The following is a 19025-nucleotide window of genomic DNA, read 5'->3' as shown; positions in this document are numbered from 1 at the left end:
TTTGAATTGCTTTTGAGAAATTAAAGAAAAATTCCAGCATCACTCTAAGGTGATGGGTTTCAGAATTCACAATCACCTACGCTTTATACATACACGGGCACAAGGGAGACATGGAGGTCCAAGGGGTCTGAGAGACTCCATCCTTCCTTGCGTTTTGCACTGGGCCACAGTTCCTGAGCAGATGCTGCACAACACGGAGCCACCCTGTGGTAGAAGCCTTGTTGATGGAGGGGACAAGTGAGAACCAAGCTGTCAACAACCCCAGTTCCTGCCAAACCTCATTTGTCTGCCTGCCAGCCAGGATTCTGAACATACATTTGGGAATTTTGCCTTTTGCCTTTTACTGAATGTGAAGTTCTCCTGCGTGTGTATGTGTTGCCTCGATAAGCTGACCCAGTTTAGGGATAACTAGAATATGTTTTGGTTTACAAGATTCAGAATCTATTTCTAGAAGAGGTAAGAACTCTAGAACCGAAAGGGACCGCCTCTCCCCACCGTGTGTAGGTCCCCCTTCTGAAATTACCATTCAGGCGGTACCAACATTGCAAACGTACAGGGCAGGACACATCTGCTCTGGGGATGGGACGGGGAGGGCTTCCAAGAACCACCTCGCTCTGCCAGCCAGCTGCAGAGCCTGATGTACTTGAGGCCAGCATCGCGTCCTGGTCCCTCACAGGGGCAACGCGAAAATATGATTTAAGAAAATGGAGGCATCACGAAATGCTGCGTGCCAGTTCCTTCTAGATGTTGTTACTTTGGACCCAGCGTTTCAAAAGTTAAATTACTCAGGGTAAGCCGCAGTTTTGGCAAAATGGCATTAAATCGCACCATCTTTAGAGGTTCTGTGTCTTTCTTGGTCAGAAGACGTATCTGTTGGAATCCTGGGCAGTACTCAAAGCCTTTTTTTTTTTTCCTTTAAATTTCAGGCTATACATATGTGTGTGCATGTGATACACACACACATACATACATATATATATATATATATTCAATATTTATTTTTGACAGAGTGTGAGTGGGGGAGGGGCAGAAAGAGGGAGACACGGAATCTGAAGCAGGCTCCAGGCGCTGAGCTGTCAAGCACAGAGCCCAACGCAGGGCTTGAACCCACGAACTGTGAGATCGTGACCTGAGCTGAAGTCAGACGCTTAACTGACTGAGCCACCACCCAGGCGCCCCAGGCTTTATATTTTTAATGTTCACTTTTGGCATGTAGAGCCCATGTAACACATGTGGTTTAAAGAATACCCGCGTGCCTAACCATCACAGGGGTGTGTTCTTAGCTGTGCCCCCCAACTCTGGAGACTGTTCAAGGTGCTCCTGAGGCAGTGCCTGGTTTGTGGCAGCTGATGCACGGGGCAAGATGCTCACTTCAAACTGAAATGCACCTTTTCCTCCGAGTCACAGTATTCTGCTGGCCTTATTAGCGTCAGAATAAGAAGTAGCTAACGAATTTACTATAATGGCCTCATTGACTTTGCAAATATACTTAATTAAACACGTTTTTTTAGCTTAATGCCTTCACTTCTGCCCCTTCAGGCCCTTCCATGAATAGAGCACAGAGCAAAAGCCCATTTTTTTTTTTACCTAGAACCACGGGCATGCCTAATTTGTAATGAGTTTGCTTCACATTCCAGTGACCTCCCTGGAAACAGAATAACAAAAGCTTAATCCTCATGAAGCTTCTGGGGAGTTCAGGGAACAGAAGTGATTCCTTACCTTAAGGTCAGACCACACAGGCAGCTGTCATACACTCCTGATTTTGTCAAAAATCTCAGAACATTCACAGTTAAAAATATTTTATTTAAGTTTACACAAAATACAGTCATGTACAAAAATGTACATAACGTTTTTCATTCAGTTTACATTTTAAAAAAGGACAACTGTAATTTCAAATACTTCCTGCTTATATGTCGTGTAAACATTGTTCTGGGCCCATATTAGTAACTAAAATTGCATCTACTCTTGGAGATTTGCATGACCGTATGTATAGGTGCTTTCAGACTGAGAAAGAGACCTGCCAAACCCATTTCTCAAGACGCGAGCATGACCACAACAGGCTGGGTTCCAGGCAAAATGAGAGTCTCTAGAGACATAACTGCAGCTTCCCAGCCACATGAACTTGTAGGTGTACAGATTTAATTTCACAAACATTTTTGTGTACATCGGTAATTGACCCCAGCCTATGTACATCTATTATGAAGGATCGTGGTAGAAGAAGGCAGGCACCCACAGGGGCACACTCTGGATTCTGCAAAATGGCCAGTGCCCCAGTGCAGTGCCCGACATATAGATCATTCTTGTTTGGAGCGTGCCAGGTTGGCCACCATGCAAGGTGTGAGTGTGCACAATTTGAATGAACACTCGAAAATATGTTTAGCTAGTCTTACATCAAAATGTACTCTCGAGTACATTTTGAGGGTCAAGTGGAGAAAACATAAAAGAAGGGAATAAAAGAAAACAAAGCACACTGAGTTCTGCCACACACAATGTGCTTCAGAAGAAACACTGCTTCACATCTGAGTACAGTTTTGTCTCCCCCTGTCGACGTAACCAAGTGGATACTGAAAAGAACATCAAGGAGATGTTGATCATGAGGCAGAAACCACCTCTCTCCACCTAGGGGTGGGGAAAAAAAAATCCAGGAAGCAGTGTGTCAGGAAGATTCTTCTTGAAATCAAAACAGAATTTAGACTACAACCAACTTTTCATAAAGCGGTTAACAGTTTATGGTACTCAAATACAAATATACCATCAAAAGTAGTAAGGTGTTACTGTTAAGAAAAGCGGTATCTTCATTATCAGATTAAGAATCTCTTAAAAAGTTCATCAACCAACTGAAATTTGATTTACCTTGTAAATCTGATCATTTCTGGATACTGGGCCCAATTCTGTCTGCTGGGAACTAAGAAGTTCCAGAAAGAACCAACCTAATTGGCACCACGACCGCCCCTTGTATAAACCTAAATATTCGGCGTATTAGGAATTCTAAGCTCAACCACATTAACAAATGCTCAGCCCCCAGGGGCTCCAAGACTGCTGGCCTCAGGACATCTCAGTGCAACATTTATGCTTCAAGCACAGCCCTGCGGCATTTGTCCAGAAATGCTACACCTGGGAGCAGGCACACCCTGCAAGAGCCTCTTCAGCCACCACGCAAGAATTGCATCAGAATGAGACAACGCAAAAATGACACCAATGTCACAAACAGAGATGTGGCTGAGTCCTGCCTAGGCAATAAATAATAACCTTTAGATTTCAAACTGTCAACGAAAGGGAAGAAATCTAATTTTTAGCTCTCAATGCGTTCTTATAGCTAGCAATTCAAAAAAATTAGTTCCCCAGCTTGAAATTTGGTTTGGTCTTCGATGGAAATTTCCCCTGAATTGGGAGATCACTGAGATTGTGTGAGCTTTCTTCTACCAGTTTAAGACAAACATGCTGTCTGAAAAACTCAGCAGGCCCTGATCCTAAACCCTGCACAAACATGTCTGCAAAGTGAGATTTGAACTAAATGATGCAGAGATGAAACGCAGTCATGATACCGTACTGAATATAAACATCTATTTCAATGTTTACTCCAGACTGAACACGATAAGAAGCAAATGCGTGTGTGAAAATTACAAGCCTCTGCTATTTCTCATTCTTACAATCATACCGTCAAGTTTATTCACGCTTTACCTTTACTTATCATTGCTATTAAATAACCCTCGACATTTGTTTTGTTGGCATGTGCTAATAAACACACACACATTCCCAAGAGAGCACAGGAAAAAACCCCAGTCCAGAGCATTCTGTGTGAAGCCAATTAAGACACTGCCTCTAGGGCCATGAGACCCTGGGCTGCAGAAATGGTTGCTGTGGAAACAAATTTGCCTCAGCCTTTCTGGCAGAGCCAAAACCCACCGCCAGGTCTTCAAATAGGGTCTTGTGTAAACAGGGCTTTTCCGCCTTTAATGTGGGCGCCATTCTAGGAAGTATACAGATGAGAAATTACAAAGGAAAACACAACATTCCATGCACAATTTATTTGACTGTTACTTGGTGTTTTCTTTTATTCATCATACAAATTTGAATGGGGAGTCCTGGATAAGTCTTTTACTTAATTTACCTTTGGCAGAAACAACAGATTTCAAACATTTAGTAGCTTCTCATTTATATAGCATTTTTCTTTTAAAATTCTGTGTGTAGCATATTAGTATTTTCAAAACAATACTCTTCAACAGATGTGCTTTAAAGGTTAACTGGTAATGATTTGATTTATATTATAGCTTATTTAAGAGAATAATTACTTAAAAAGGACACACTAGACATGTATTTCCTTAAAAAATACGATTTTTGGTCATGTGAATGATTCATGTTCAGATTTCAAAAATAGAAAACATCCTAAAGTGCTTAATTTTATTTATAATATAACTCCTTGAAATTATAGTGATCTGTAATGTAAACAGTAGAGCAAAGAATACCAAACTATATATTCATGTACATTTAAATTTGTAGGAATATGTACCGTCTTTAAATGTGTGGATTAAAACAGGGCACTTCCAAACACAGCTCATGCTTCTCTATATGATTATTGTTAAGAGCAAACTTAAAGGTATTCTTTTTCCCCACTCCCGACTTAAAACGATTTTCAACTGACACCTTCTACCTCACCTCAGCAATGGAAAACACTGCTATAAATCCAATCTGACCAGTTTCTCAAGAATCCGTTTCGAAACTGACAACCGGTCTGTATAGAGTTTAGCCTTCTCTTTATTTTCTTCTTATTATCAAACAAAACAAAATGGTACCCTTTAAGAAAGCAACTCTCAAAACAGAGGAGGGCAGCCTTGCTCTCCTGTTCATCCTGCGACTTGATCTTTAAAAGGCAGAGCCTGCTGAAGTGCCTTCTCTTGGCAACCAGTGGCTGGTGTGCAGACACTTGACCTCAACCTCACAAAGCACAAAAGTGGGCCTCGGACGGACAGGCAGAAACAGAATTCACTTTCCTCAGTGCAGATGCAGAAGGTTAAAAAGGAACAACAAATCACAAGGTGACATCAGCACAGCGAGAGATGAATGGTTTGGTGCTTTAAATTCCCTGGTCTTCCCCAAATGTCTAATATAGACAGCTTTGTGACACAGTCTTTGAAAAAAATTATAATCATAAGTGACCACACACCCTTATTTTCCTCTTTATACGTACATGATCTTGAAAATAGTGTGATTTAGATTCTGCCTTCGGCTGAGTTCTGAGGGCTACATTTACCCCTCAGGGAATTTTAGTGCAGGTTTACTTAAAAAAAAAAATTAAACTCTGGTAAGTACTCAGAAGGTTTAGAACACAGGCTCGCTCTTTCTCTCTCTCATGATCCTCAACACTTAAGCTAAGAAGTAAGCAAGATCTTTTATGTTTGGTAAGAGTCAAAGGAAACCAAGCCCCAAACAGGATGTCATAGCATGCTGGCCTTGCTCAGTGTTTGGTGTTAAAATCTGAGACTGATAAGTGCAATCCATGTTCAGGAAAGAATTTTCCAGGCTCTTCACCCTGTTGCCTGAATTAAAAATCAACATTAATATAGCCACATTCCCTTCATCCTCTGCAGATGATCCAGTCCTAGTCAGGAAACAAAATGCTTCGCCAGCTGAGGGAGTCTTGAAGAAACACACCATCAAATAGATGACTGCACTGCCATTTTGGGCAGGTACGGCTTCCGTCTTCCTGAGAACTGAAGGGGACACGATCCACACGGGTGGGGAAAGGTGCAGCTCTGTGGAAAGGTCACGAGAATGGCCGAGGCAGCAAGCAGGGCTCCAGCACGTGTTCCCACTTTCCTGGGAAAGAGAACATGGACCTGCACAGCGAGTTCGTTCTCTAGAGGGAAGTCCTGAGCTTGTTTTCATCACAGTTAGACAGAGAATGGTCTCCTGTTTCTCAGTTATCCAGGGAAGAATAGTGTATATTCTCTGTAGATGAGCGTGTCTCAACGTAGTGATTCAGCACGGCCAACGTTAGTAAACCTTCCCCTGCAGTATCCACGTGCACCCGTGGGATCTTGACTGTTCCTTGCAAAAGTCTTAAGTCGGAGCAAGTTACCCTCTCCCATGCAGACAGCTTCTAAGGCAGGCGATGGAAGCTGGAGCTGATCCCAAAGGCCCGGAGGCAGTAGGGCTGTGTGCTCTGAGGTCCAGCTCCCACGCTGCCTTCCGGGTTTTGCAGAGATGCTATTTACCAGGGGAGGCGGGTAGCAAGTCCAGCCTGCACCTTCAGCCCCCTTAGTGCCGGCTGGGGCTGTGCCCCTTACATGGACTTGGAATCAGTGTCTCTCTTGCTGATGAGCACCTCCAAGAGCCTTAATTTTGCCTTTATGTGCTTATATTCATTGTATTCTTCAGCCATAGGAGTGCGGTCTTCCTTCTGGACACTTCTAACGGAAACAAAAGGAAAGGGGGCTGAGGATCGTTTAGATGATATTGCTTATCAGGTGAATTATCATCATGTAGAAACTCTGCAGTTATCAACCTGTAGAATCGGTGTTCCCAAGTGTCACTTGGTATCAAGACTGATGCTGGGCTTAGACAATCAGCGAAAGACAGCTTCCCCCAGAAGGCACCGTGCAACTGAGTTTTTGTAGTTAATCTGGCATCTTGCAGAATGATATGAAGGACTAAAAACTGAGAAATGTTTTCTCTCTGATGTTGGTGTATGAATTTGCATTAAGAGTCTCTGTAGACTGAAATCCTTTATTTATACTTAAATGTCTTTTCACTTTTATAGATTTCATCTAACGAACTATTAAGTTTCTAATTACCAACTGGGATACCCATAATTTACAGGTTTAAAAACACAGAGTTAATATCCTGATTATAAAATTAGTCTTGGAATTCAGCAATTGGATCACATAATACTAATAAAGCTTTACAGTTTACTAGGAATCTTATATGCATACCTTTTATATGTGCAAGTACTAACTGAGAGCTTATTGTAGGCCAGGAACTGTGCTAAGTACCCTGTGTCCATGATCTAATATAACCCTCACCAGAGCTTGATGAAATAGTGCTGCCGTCTACATTCTCAACCACTGAGCAATACAGCCCAGCTGCTTCTAATTTCACTTTGAAATGCACATGTCAAACATTCAAATACCAGGCTTCCTTTTCTTCTTAAAGAGAAAAACAGGGACGCCTGGGTGGCTCAGTCGGTTGAGCGACTGATTCTTGGTTTCGGCTCAAGTCATGATCTCAAGGTTTGTGAGTTTGAGCACCACATAAGGCTCTGTGCGGAGCCTGCTTAAGATTCTCTTTTTCCCTCTCTCTCTGCTCCCCGCCCCCCTCTTGCACTGTCTCAAAAAAAAAAAATTAAAAAAAGAGAAAAATATAAGAAAGTAGATAGCATGGGGCTTATATAATTTTGCTCAATGAACTGAAAGTTCATTGATTCATGCCCTGCCATGTTCAAGAAAAGGGCTCTAGATGGCTTCTCAGCAGAAGGCAATGAAAGGAATAGCCATCTAAGAGTTGACTTCGCCCTGCTCTTTGAGGGGCTTCACTGTCCTCAGATATGAAATAATGGGACCAGATTTAATGATATCTGAAGTCAGAGTTTTAAACCTGTATGATAATGCACCTGGCTGGCTCAGTTGGAAGAGCATGGGGGGTCTCAGTCTCAGGGTCATGAGTTTGAGCCCAACACTGGGTGTAGAAATTACATACATACATACATAAAAACTTGTATGATTATTATAAATTCCCATTAACTATACTTGCTTAAAACCTGTGAAGTTTACATAATTTTATATAGCTCCTCAACAGGATATCTGCATAAAGTGACTATAATTACATGGAAAAAAAGATAAACAGACAAACCAAAAATATGTTCAGAAAGAAGAATGGAAAAAACATTAATTCTGGTTTATCATCAGTTATTATTTTGCATATTATTTCTTTTGTCTGCCTGTCTATGTTTTCTAAATATCATACAATGCATGGAGAAAGAAAAACAAGTATTTATGTATAAAAATTCATAGATCCAAATCAGGGACGCTCAAAATACAAAATTTATACGATAAACTGAAATGACCTGGAATACATTTTAAATGCCAAAATTGATGTTTACAGTGCTTTTATTTCCAAACACTTTTGAGAAGGATGAAAGGGGACCTTTTAAAGGGAAACTATATTTATATTGCTTAAATAATTTGGATTAAAATAAAATCATTTTAAAATGTTAAAACTGAACTTCCATGCAAGAGAGGCAAATAAATCCATTCCCTGTCCTTCCCGGTCTCAGGCTGTGACCTGAGTAAGAGCTGTCTGTGGTCACTAGCAAACAGGGGATGCTATTCCTTAGCATAATGCTCTACAAGGCTGATTATAACATGTCTTGAAACTCACCAGAGAAAGGCATACTGCCAGTCTCAGGGACTTACAGCTTCTTGTCTATTTTTCATTCAAACCTGACAACATCACCTTTGCTTTTAAACTAAGCCTAAAAACACCAAGGTTTAGAATTGCCCTTTCCTTATTTCTCCTTCTAGTTTATGAAGACAAAACCAAACCCAAACCAAAAACCAGTGCTGTCAACTGGAAACTTAGCTTCAAGCTGCTCTTTTTAGATTAGAATTTGATGTGACAGGTTTTATAGATGTTAGCTGAATTTACATCAGTCTTGGATACTATTCAAGGAGCATTTCTTGCTGAAGGATCATACAAACCTCACCATCTCACCGTAAACTGCCAGGGGCCCTGGGCGCAAACCAAGGGACTAGGTTACAGAGAGGAGGCAGAGGGCTTCCCACCTTTGGAGCACTGCATAAATCTGACAGGAGCAAAAGAGGGATGTGTGTGTGGAGGGGGAGAAGTGAGGGGAAAGGAAGCATGCACTACCTTCCATTTTGTCTGAAAAAATTGTCTTCAAAATCACGAAGTTTCTTTCGAATCCTTTTCTTTTGTTCTCTCATTTCCTGAAGATGTTCTAAGAGTTCCGGTCTGAGAGAGACAGAAAAATTTCAAGAAAATTGGGTTAAATTGGAATTGTTATAGATATAATGAATGTCCAATTTGACAGGGGTTGTGGAGAAGTGGGGGGAAGCATGGAAATGCAAAATCTGTTAAGGGAGCTGAGGGTCAGCAGAAATGGCGGTTTCCTATCCCCTGAACCAGATAGAGCTCCCCAGACTCCCGCAAAGCTCCCGCTACTTATGAAGTCTTAGTGCCCATGGCACTTTATCACATTTTGTTTTGAAAGAAAGATCTGTGCTTGGTACATGTTAAATGATGAGTTGAAAAACACAGAACCACAGAGTGCCATTCTAGAGCCCCGATTGTTGAAGTAAGATCTTGCATGCTGCCTCAAATAACGTGCAATGGAGAATAATACAAATGCTGAGCTGGAAGTAAAAGAAAACAACTCACCATTCTATTTACACAGATGTACCCCAGGACAACTTATTTAAATACAAAGGCTAAAATATTTAAAAATGGTATTCTCATCAACACATTTCAACACCACCATCAAAATGACATACATACATTGAAGCAGCATGGAGGTTTGAAAGCCCGGTGTCTTGGCTGCATTTTGATGGTATTTTATCATCCATTGGGGAAATAAACCCATCAGCATCATCTTCAAATTGGTCCAGGAAGCAACGTGCACTGAAATCGGTTTTCAGAGTGACTGTGAAGTCTGGCTTTGTGTTGCTGTCATCTTCTGAGCCCTCATCTTCTTCCTGGAGATGTAAAACAACCCCAATAAAAATCTGGTTACTTTTCCTGGCACTCTTTCATTGTAAGTATCGTGTAACGACCATTTAATTATCCAGACAGCATATAGTTTCTTCTGTATCTACATTTAGCAACACATATGCACATTATCAATATATAAAATATATAACTGAGCATCTATATGAACACAATAAATAACACAAACACTAAACACAGCCACTCAGTAGGGGGAAAAACTATAAAACTATAAAAACTAGTGTACAGCACAATTAACACTTGTCAAGACTGAGGATATGAAGGAACCACCATTGTAATTTATACCGTAAATCAACTGCAGTTAAAAAAATCTAAAAATCCCCAGCTCTGTGATAACACATAACAAAATCCACCACCAGCAGTCAGTGCATTAAGGATTCCTTTAGTTGTGGACCTCAGAAAATGTGTTTTTTATTAAGCTATGAACATCTTGAGAAATTAAACAATACAGCCTTTCTAAGAGTTGAGATTAAAACATATTTTGTGGTTGCTTGATGCACACAATTTTAAGAAAGTTTTGAAAAGATCAAACCATTTATGTTCTCATCATTGGGGTCATAAACTCAAGTATTTTTTTCAAGGAGCTTCCAAGGGACACGGCCGTATTTTTTAGCATCCAAGATTCTCAGAAAAGCATGATATTCTCTGTCTGTCTTGGCAATGCAATTAGAAAAACAATGAAGTCAAATCACAGCTTCTTAGTGCCAATTTAAAGCTATGTAAATCTAAGGATGAAATGATATCAGTCTAAGTGAAAGATTTTAAAAGAAGTAATTTACTGCCAAAATGTACAGTCAGACCAGAAGAGGATATCCTAAGATCTGAAAAATTTAAAAAGTGGTTAAGAGCACAGATACGTGAACAACAGCAAGTACAACATCGGCGGTTCGAGTTGAACCAGGTGACTTCAGTGCAATCCAGCAAATTAATCGCAGGAGGTGGGAGTAGTTACCATTGGTGGTCAAAGTATGCAAACTGCCAGGGGTGGATTTCCTTACCATAAAGTTTGGTATGTTTCTAATACTGCCTCTGAGGAGAAATAATGTGAATAAACAAATAAATAGGAAACACAAAAACAAAAAAAGGACTATTGCACAACTATGATGAAAGTACTGCTCTGAAGGCACGAAGATAAAACTGGTCAAAACTAGGTAGCTCTCTCAGATTCCCTTCTGCTGTGATGTCAAATCTTCAATCTCTTTGCTTAGAGATTGCTTAGAAGTAAATGCCTCATTATTAATTTTTAAAAATTGATATTATTAAAGAAGATTTTAAATTTATAGTGTCAAAGTGACTTTAAAACTAATAATTTTAAAGTTTCTCTTTTTTTGTGAAAGGAAGTTAACAATTCCCACCTATGTAGTTTTTAGAATTAATGGAAATAACGTATGGACCTCGCAAGCTACATGGGGCACAGAGGCAGTGCAGATCAACCTCCTGCCCCCATCCCCTGCTCTCCTGGATGAGGAAGGACCAGGTGGAACTACTGGACAGAAAACTCCACTGAGGCGAGGATTTGGGCCTGTCTGTTCACTGCTGTTCCTAGAGCCTAGCCAATGCCTGCATATCATAGGTGCTTAATTAATGTCTGTCAAACAGTCTAGTAATTCAGTTTTAAAAGAAAAATACAAATTACTGGAGGAGAGTATAGCCTTGTAGCCCAAGGAAGGTAAGAAATAAAAGTCAGGTGTTTTGGCCTAATCAATTACATCCCAAGGCCCTAAGAGAACTTAAAAAGGTGAGAACGTGTCTTGCACACAGTGGGAACTCAAAGCATTTAAAGAGGAAGCTGAATAGATCTATTCTCAGTAAAGCTGTGAAAATCATAGGGGGGAAAAAAAAGAAATGATAAACCTAGATCTTCAAATTATAAGACCATAGGGTCCTTGTGCACATTGGGTAGATTCTAGAAGTTATCAATACTAGATTAACATCTGAACGACTGAAAAAGAATCCATGATCAACAGTGACCCCTTTAGGAAAACCATTTTTCCTTTATTGACAGGACTGGCATAATATTTGGATTTCAATAATTAATGAGGTGAGCTGATCTACGAAAGGAGAGCTGATTATGAAAATTGATGCAGGGTGATGATGCAGGGTGGCATGAATCTGGAGGGAAGTCTATAACAGGTCCTTTGCCGGACCCAGCCTTACTCAGTATTTATCAATCACTTGGATAAAGACGCAAAAGGCATATTCACAGAATGCACAGAGAATACAAAGTAGGGAGGGATATCTGATATGTTGGAATAAAATGTCTAGATTTAATCAGTTTCACAAGGCTGGTATATAGAAGTGTGATAAGTAACTAATTGAAAAAATTCAAGGTGGTACAATTTAGGTTAGAAAATAAAAGATGGACACGTAAATGACAAGCAATCCAAGGAAAAGCAAGCTGGGGACTGCATAAATCAGCAGTGAGATAGGGCTGTGGGCAACGGTTCTCAACTGGGGGTCACTTTGACCCTAGTGGACCTTTGGCAAAGTCTGGAGACATTTTGGGAAGGGGGTGGAAGTAGTGCACGACTGGCATCTGGTGGATGGAGGCCAGCCCCCAACGACAACAAGTTATCTGGCCCCAAAAGTCTGCAGTGTGGAAGCTGAATGCACGTGCCCCAGAAAGAGTACAGCGAATTCACAATACATTGATGGTCATGTAGGCATAGAATTGTAGGACGAACGGCCCTGGCTGTCCAGATAAAGATCAGGATCAGTCCTTGCTCCACTGTCTTGCTGGCTAAATCATATCTAAAATAATGTTCAGTTCTGGGTATCAGTGAGTCCGAGGGCTCTAGGTAAACTGGTATGTGTGTATACAGCAGAACTGGTGGGTGGCTGGGAGGTGACCCATATCACATGAGGAACAGGAAGAAGAACTTGGAGAAAAAACTTCCATAGGCTGTGGGTGAGAGCAGACAGGGGAGGTGACAGTAAAGCATGAAGGGCTCTCAAAGAAGAAGCAGTTATGCTCATTCCATATTGTTCCAGAAGGCAACACTAAGCCTATTAAGTAGAAAGTCATACATTAATAATAACCAAGAATATTATAATTTTAAGTCATTTTTATAGCTATCAAAGTTATTATATTCTGAAATTTCACATTATATAATTATTATTTTTTAGTATTTCAATAATGATAATTATAAAACTAACACTATAAAATCACTTTTTAGCTAATATTGGAGCTTAGCCCATGGAATGAGTGACCTTACTTCTCCATTGTTGTAAACTTTTCAAGATTCAGGATGGAATCACTTCTTAGAGATAGTGTCTCTATTCTGTCAGATAACTTTTAAATGAAATTCTTATGTTGGGAAGGAGAACTGACTAGACTATCTCTAGGATTTTTGGGCTAGAAGATGTTGGGCTCCAGAACTTGAGCTGGCTCTTTGTCATACACAGCTGGTTTCCTACCATTTAAAACCAGGGGTGGTTTTTAAGGAAACCACGTCGATACAATCTTCTGATCTGCACCCATATCAAATTCTAAATTATATCAGAATTGTCAAGAATTAGTACAATCCAAACACATGCTAATAATTTGGGCCAGTTGGAACAAAATGAACTGAAAGACAACACTATTTACAAAAGCAATGTAAGCATTGCAAAATTATCTGAAATTCTGACCACCACATGGGCCAGGAGAAGAGCCATGGCCAAATTATACTTGTGAAAAAGATAAACTAAGCCAAACAAGAAGATTTGGGAGACCGTCATCATTGATATATCTTCCATTTGTTGAGTGAGGCAATTATTAACTGTCATATTTTTGATGTATTAAAGAACACATTTTTATCTAGTAACAGTTCTGTGGTGTGCTTCTAAGAGAATTTCTAATTTTCATACACACAACTGCCCAAATTTATTCAGTGATGGTGATTTCATTCTTGTGTGAAATTACCAGACAAAATTTGTCTTCTTTCATCAACATCAAATCTTATTGTAAGAAAATAGCTCCAATGTTTAAAATATAATATAGCATATTTGCCTAAATTTTATGTTTAGAGCATTTTCATAAAACAAGGTCTATTTAAAATAATATGAATAGTGAGCACAATCATTGCCTAATACCTTCAAATTAGGTCCATGAAGTATTTAATTAAGGCCCCCAAGAAGTAAGAAAAGGAATAGAATAAATAAGAGAGAAGATGGTGTGACTTCTGGTACCTTCCTTCTGTCATAATGATGAGGACCAGGTAAGACAATGGAGCAGTTCTCAACTGGTGTCCCTCATGGGAACGAGGCCCTCATATTCTGTAATAACCTTTCCTGACTACAGTAAATAAATGACCACCTCAGGCCTGGAACTTTCACAGAAATATGACAAGTGAAACTCCTGAAACTCACTTCTGCTTTGGGTTTGACATTCCTTTCCATCTTAAACAATTGCTAAAATACAATCACGGGTTTAAAAAAACAAAAACAAAAACAAAACTGAATCTGACTTTTCATCTCTAGAGCCCTGTAGAAGGCAGTTCAGTTCGTTCCAGTTATCTGGAAACAAAACCAGGAAAGAGGCTGATCCTGGTCCAGGCCAGTTGGGTCCCTACAGAGATGTACAGACCCGCAAGCACAGAGTGTACTCCCTCTCCAGCAAAAGCGGCCGCTGAAGACAAGGATTACCTGCATAAACTCCATAATTACTATGGGGGCAGAAAACAGAGCATATACTCCAGTGACTGCTGGCAATCGTACTATATTCCCAGATCAAGAGCAGATTATACAATCAGCCCCGAGGACTAAATGTGTTTGGGGAAAGTAAAAAAGAAGGAAGAGTGGGTGAAAGTGTGCCAGCAAGCTGTCAAAGACAAGGAAGATATCGGTCTATAAAACGATAGATTTTGTTGCATGCTATATGTATTGCCCCAGTTCATTTTGGGTTTTCTAGTAACTCAGTAAATAAGATTTCTGTGGAAGTTACCCAATGAGTTAATTAAAAAGGATTCTGGAATACAGAAAATCCATTCCAAAGAGAGGAAAAACAAAACTAAAAAATGAGCCCGCCCCCCCCCCCAAATCCCCGAAAAGCAAAATAAAAACAAAACAAACAACAAATAAGACACCAAAACAAGCAGGGGAATGAGATGCAATAAAGGAAATCAGCTCGACCACAGTATCAGTAAGAGATCACAGGCGGTTCTGGGCACTACTGATTTTGAGGGCACACTAAAGGAAGCCACCACCGAGGGCCCAAGCATGACCTCACTGCATCCACAAGAGGAAGGGAGGCCAGGAAAGCGATGCAGATTCAGCACGAGGTGAGCAGCGGGAGGTCCTCACCTTTATCTCCTTGAAGAAGGAAGCAGTTTCGCCCTCAATAATTGGCTGCAGCAAAGGGCTTCTCCGCTTGCTGGAGGGGGATCCCTGCGACAGGCAGTGACAGTTGGTTACACTGCGAACCCCTCTCCCTTTCCCGCCAGGCCTCTGTTTCCTCTGAATCACTAGGGTTTATTACTGCCTTCGAATTATATACTCTAAACCCTCCCCACCAAAAATTCCCAGGAAAACCAGAAACAACCAAAGTTCTCGTCCAAGTTGGTGCTTCACTCCAGAGCCCACAACCCAAACCAAGGAGGCCACGTTAGAGCAAGAATAGCATGTGAGTATGTGAACTGAACGCAGAACAAACCTGAGGAGGAATGTGTGCTCCTCACTCTCTCTGCTGCCTGATCGCAATAGGTACAGGAACCCTAGAACTGTTACAAGCTTCAAGTAGAACAACATAGGCCCCTCAGGTGATTCAAAGGTTGTGTGACTTCCCTGTTGTACACTCACCTTATTTAGGGACACTTACTTAGGGGCACTAAGGGCTCCTAACTGGAGAATGAAAGAACTCCTTAGACTTAATCCTTTCACTGGTTAGTTTACTAATTTATTCCACAAAAAATTCCTAGAAAAGTAGCTTTCTTCTAATGTACCTGCCTAAAGTCTCTGGAACCTCATTCCTATGAACAAGTACACTGTCAGAAGAAATACAAAGATCATATCTCAGGCTTAGAAATAAACAAGGAGGGTGGGCGCCTGGGTGGCTGAGTCAGTAGGGGGTGCATGGGCAGCTCAGTTGGTTAAGCGTCTGACTTTGGCTCAGGTCATGATCTTGAGGTTCACGAGTTCAAGCCCCATGTTGGGTTCTGTGCTGACAGCTCAGAGCCTGGAGCCTCCTTCAGGCTGCTTCAGATTCTGTGTCTCCTCCCTCTCTGCCCCTTCTCCACTCATGGGTTCTCTCTCAAAAATAATGAACATTAAGAAAAATTTTTAAAAAGAAATAAACAGGGAAGGTGCCTGGCTCAGTCGGCAGAGTGTGCGGCTCTTGATCTCAGGGTTGTGAGTTCGAGTTCTATGTTGGGTGCAGAGATTACTTAAAAATAAAATATTTAAAAAAAAAGAAAGAAAAAAACAAGGAGATTTACTTTTGTAAAAAGATTATTTTAGAGAGAGAGGGGCTGCATGAGTGGGGGAGGGGGGGAGAGGGGGAGGGAGAGAGAGGGAGAGAGAGAGAGACACAGAGAGAGAATCCCAAGCAGGCTTCATACTCAGGGTGGAGTCCAATGTGGGGCTCAATCCCACAACTCTGGGATCATGACCCGAGATGAAATCAAGAGTGAGATGCTGAACAGACTGAGCCACCCAGGCACTCCTAAACAAAGAGGTTTAAAGCAGGAATGGAAGAGAGGCAGCTAATGTAAGCATGCATTTTAATAACAACATAAAAGCAAGGCCATGTCTGATTGAAACGTTTAAAAGCCATCAGGGGAAGCCCCTAATATTCCTGGAGAGGAGAGCACTGGGACAGAGGCAAGTGATACCCCAAGAGAAGGACAGGGCATTAACACTCACGCATAAGCTGGGTGGAAAAGCCAAGACTGGAATATGGGAGGAGGGCTAGCTGGCCAGCACCTGACAGGCCTTTCCAGAGCTGACAGCAAGTTTCCCGTCCCTTCTTTGGCCAAAAGCCGTTATGCGTAAGTCAGAGGATGGTGGTCTCCTTCCCTTTTCTTCTACCTCACGCTTGTATGCAGCCTCCAAAAAAAGGAGGCTCTCTTGAGTTCCTTAGAGGATTTCTCCCTGGATAGGATTCCCAAGGGGGCTATCCCTCGCTTGGAGGGAGAGAGATGATTATTAACAGTGGGCCTTGGGACTAGCGAAACCACAGGCCTGTCCTGCTGGCACTCTGTCTCTGAGGAAAGGGGTAGGCGGTCCACCCAGCATGAGTCAGATCGATGTATATGTCAAAGCATGCTGCCCAAAAGAAAACAAAACTCTATCAGCTTCACATTTGGTCATTTTTGGCAAATGTAGCCTCGGTAGTCTCTGATAAATCCTTCACTCCTCAAGCTTATGAACCATAAATATTAATGACAGGTTTTAACTATGAAAGACTACTCTTTAATAAGAAGGCAGGTTAGGGCTCTCTTAATAGAGCCAGGGCCCATTCCAGCAGGCAATCAACCACAGAAAGGCGCCGTACTCACAATGATGGGTATGGTGTTGGCTCTGGACAGGATCTGTTTGACCAGCCGGTATCTGTCATACAGCGGCTTCATGACCTGACGTTCGTTCTTGGTTACCTGAAAGCAAGAGCGACACAGCTGAGAAGCCTGCCTCTGGTGGTCAGGCTGTCAGCAGCTCAAACTCAGGGCCTGGGGGAAATACAGATGATTCAACTCCGCTCTCGCCATTCTTGCAAAATGTACTTAAACTGATAATATTTTTCAGCCAGTGAATGTTTAAAATATTGACTTTAGTTGCAGACCTTTGGAAATCAGCAGCATTGCTTTTCCTCAATCAAAGCTATGACCAGAATTCCCAGGTGATTCGGGTTCAGGGAAGAAGAAAGCATGTATTTCTATAATACTTACGGTGCGACTCTGTAATCCATTTTTTTTGTTTTTACATGTTTCTCTCCCCATGAAGTTGTTCTTAAGGACAAGGTTCTGGCGAACAGTAGGTATTCAAGGAACATCTGCTGCAAGACTGCATGGACTGACTCCTCCCCATAGCCCTAAAATCTGGCAGGGTGCTCACAAATGTTTAAAGAACAGCCCCTTCAGGCAGTGGCGGGGGGGGGGGGTGCGGATGACACCCAACTCCCTGGGGTTTGGTACTAGAAGCCTTTCTTTCTTTTTTTTTTTTTTTAATTTTTTTTTCAACGTTTATTTATTTTTGGGACAGAGAGAGACCATGAGCATGGGAGGGGCAGAGAGAGGGAGACACAGAATCTGAAGCAGACACAGAACCTGAAGCAGGCTCCGGGCTCTGAGCTGTCAGCACAGAGCCCGACGCGGGGCCCGAACCCATGAACCGCGAGATCATCACCTGAGCCGAAGATGGACGCTCAACTGAATGAGCCACCCAGGCGCCCCTCCTCGTTCCACTCTTAAGTATATACCAAACAACCGTGGCCTTAAGCTCACCAAAAGCCATACAGAATTATGTTCACAGCAGCACCTGGAAACCATCCATATGGCTAACAATGGGATGGATAAGGTATGTTCCCCAAACTGAATACTATACAGAATGAGGATGAATGAGCCACAGCTACAGGTAGCATTGTGCATTGATCTCACAAAAATAAACCCAAGTAAAATAAGCCAGACACTAAAGAATACATACTGTAACATTCTACTTCTGTAAGTTCAAAAATAAGCAAGTAGAATCTACAGAGTTAGAAGTCAAGATGATGGTTTTCCTTCATGCAGTGGAGGTCATGGTAAGGACTGGAAGGGGCTGGGAGCAGGGTTTTCAGAGGATCAGCAACATTTGTTTCTTGATGCTGGTTACCTGGACTTGTTTACTTTGTGAAACTGCATCAAAATATGTATTTATAATTTCCATTCCTTTCTGTATTTATGTCATACTTCAGCAAGAGTTGAACAACAGCCACAGATAAGTCTGAGGAGTAGAAATGGAATGACTTGTACAATCTCACGTGTAGAATGACAAAATTTAGGACTGGAACACATGGAATAACTTTTTAAATACAAGATGTATCCATTAAATGTGTTGCAGATGAGGTTAAGGCACATCCTAATTGTCACCACATAACATGTGGAGAAATACTGTGCAAGATAAACAATAGTTTAGTGACCAAAAGACAAAACAAAAATAATCATAAGGAGCTAGCATTTCCAATTGTGGACTTGCATCCTATTTTACTTGTTGCTTGGCATAAACATCTTTGGATTGTAGAGGACGGTCTGGATTTTAGAAGGAGACTTATCTGGTAAAACCAGTCAGCTATGGCAAATTTAAAATATTAAATATCTTTAAGTCTGATGGAT

The 19025-nt window shown here is 41.3% G+C and overlaps 1 protein-coding gene across 9 annotated transcripts in view; it reads right to left on the bottom strand.

Annotated features, from left to right (window-relative positions):
- Nucleotides 1-1782: 1782 nt before the first annotated feature.
- Nucleotides 1783-19025, bottom strand: part of FAM13A (family with sequence similarity 13 member A) — a 417828-nt gene continuing 400585 nt past the window's right edge. For 8 of the 9 annotated variants that reach the window (XM_047855783.1, XM_047855780.1, XM_047855781.1 and 5 more), the window contains 5 exons: nt 17217-17312; nt 15025-15108; nt 9514-9710; nt 8869-8970; nt 1783-6410 (listed from right to left, as the gene is read on the bottom strand). In XM_047855783.1, coding sequence (XP_047711739.1) covers nt 6284-6410; nt 8869-8970; nt 9514-9710; nt 15025-15108; nt 17217-17312 — 606 coding nt within the window. In that variant the 3' untranslated portion in view covers nt 1783-6283. The remainder of the gene's footprint in view (nt 6411-8868; nt 8971-9513; nt 9711-15024; nt 15109-17216; nt 17313-19025) is intronic. The other variant, XM_047855782.1, reaches the window with a different exon arrangement.

The sequence above is a fragment of the Prionailurus viverrinus genome, chromosome B1 (assembly GCF_022837055.1).
Source record: "Prionailurus viverrinus isolate Anna chromosome B1, UM_Priviv_1.0, whole genome shotgun sequence".
Lineage (NCBI taxonomy): Eukaryota > Metazoa > Chordata > Mammalia > Carnivora > Felidae > Prionailurus > Prionailurus viverrinus.
Note: the sequence above shows the minus strand (reverse complement) of the source record. Positions and strands in the feature narration are given on the sequence as shown.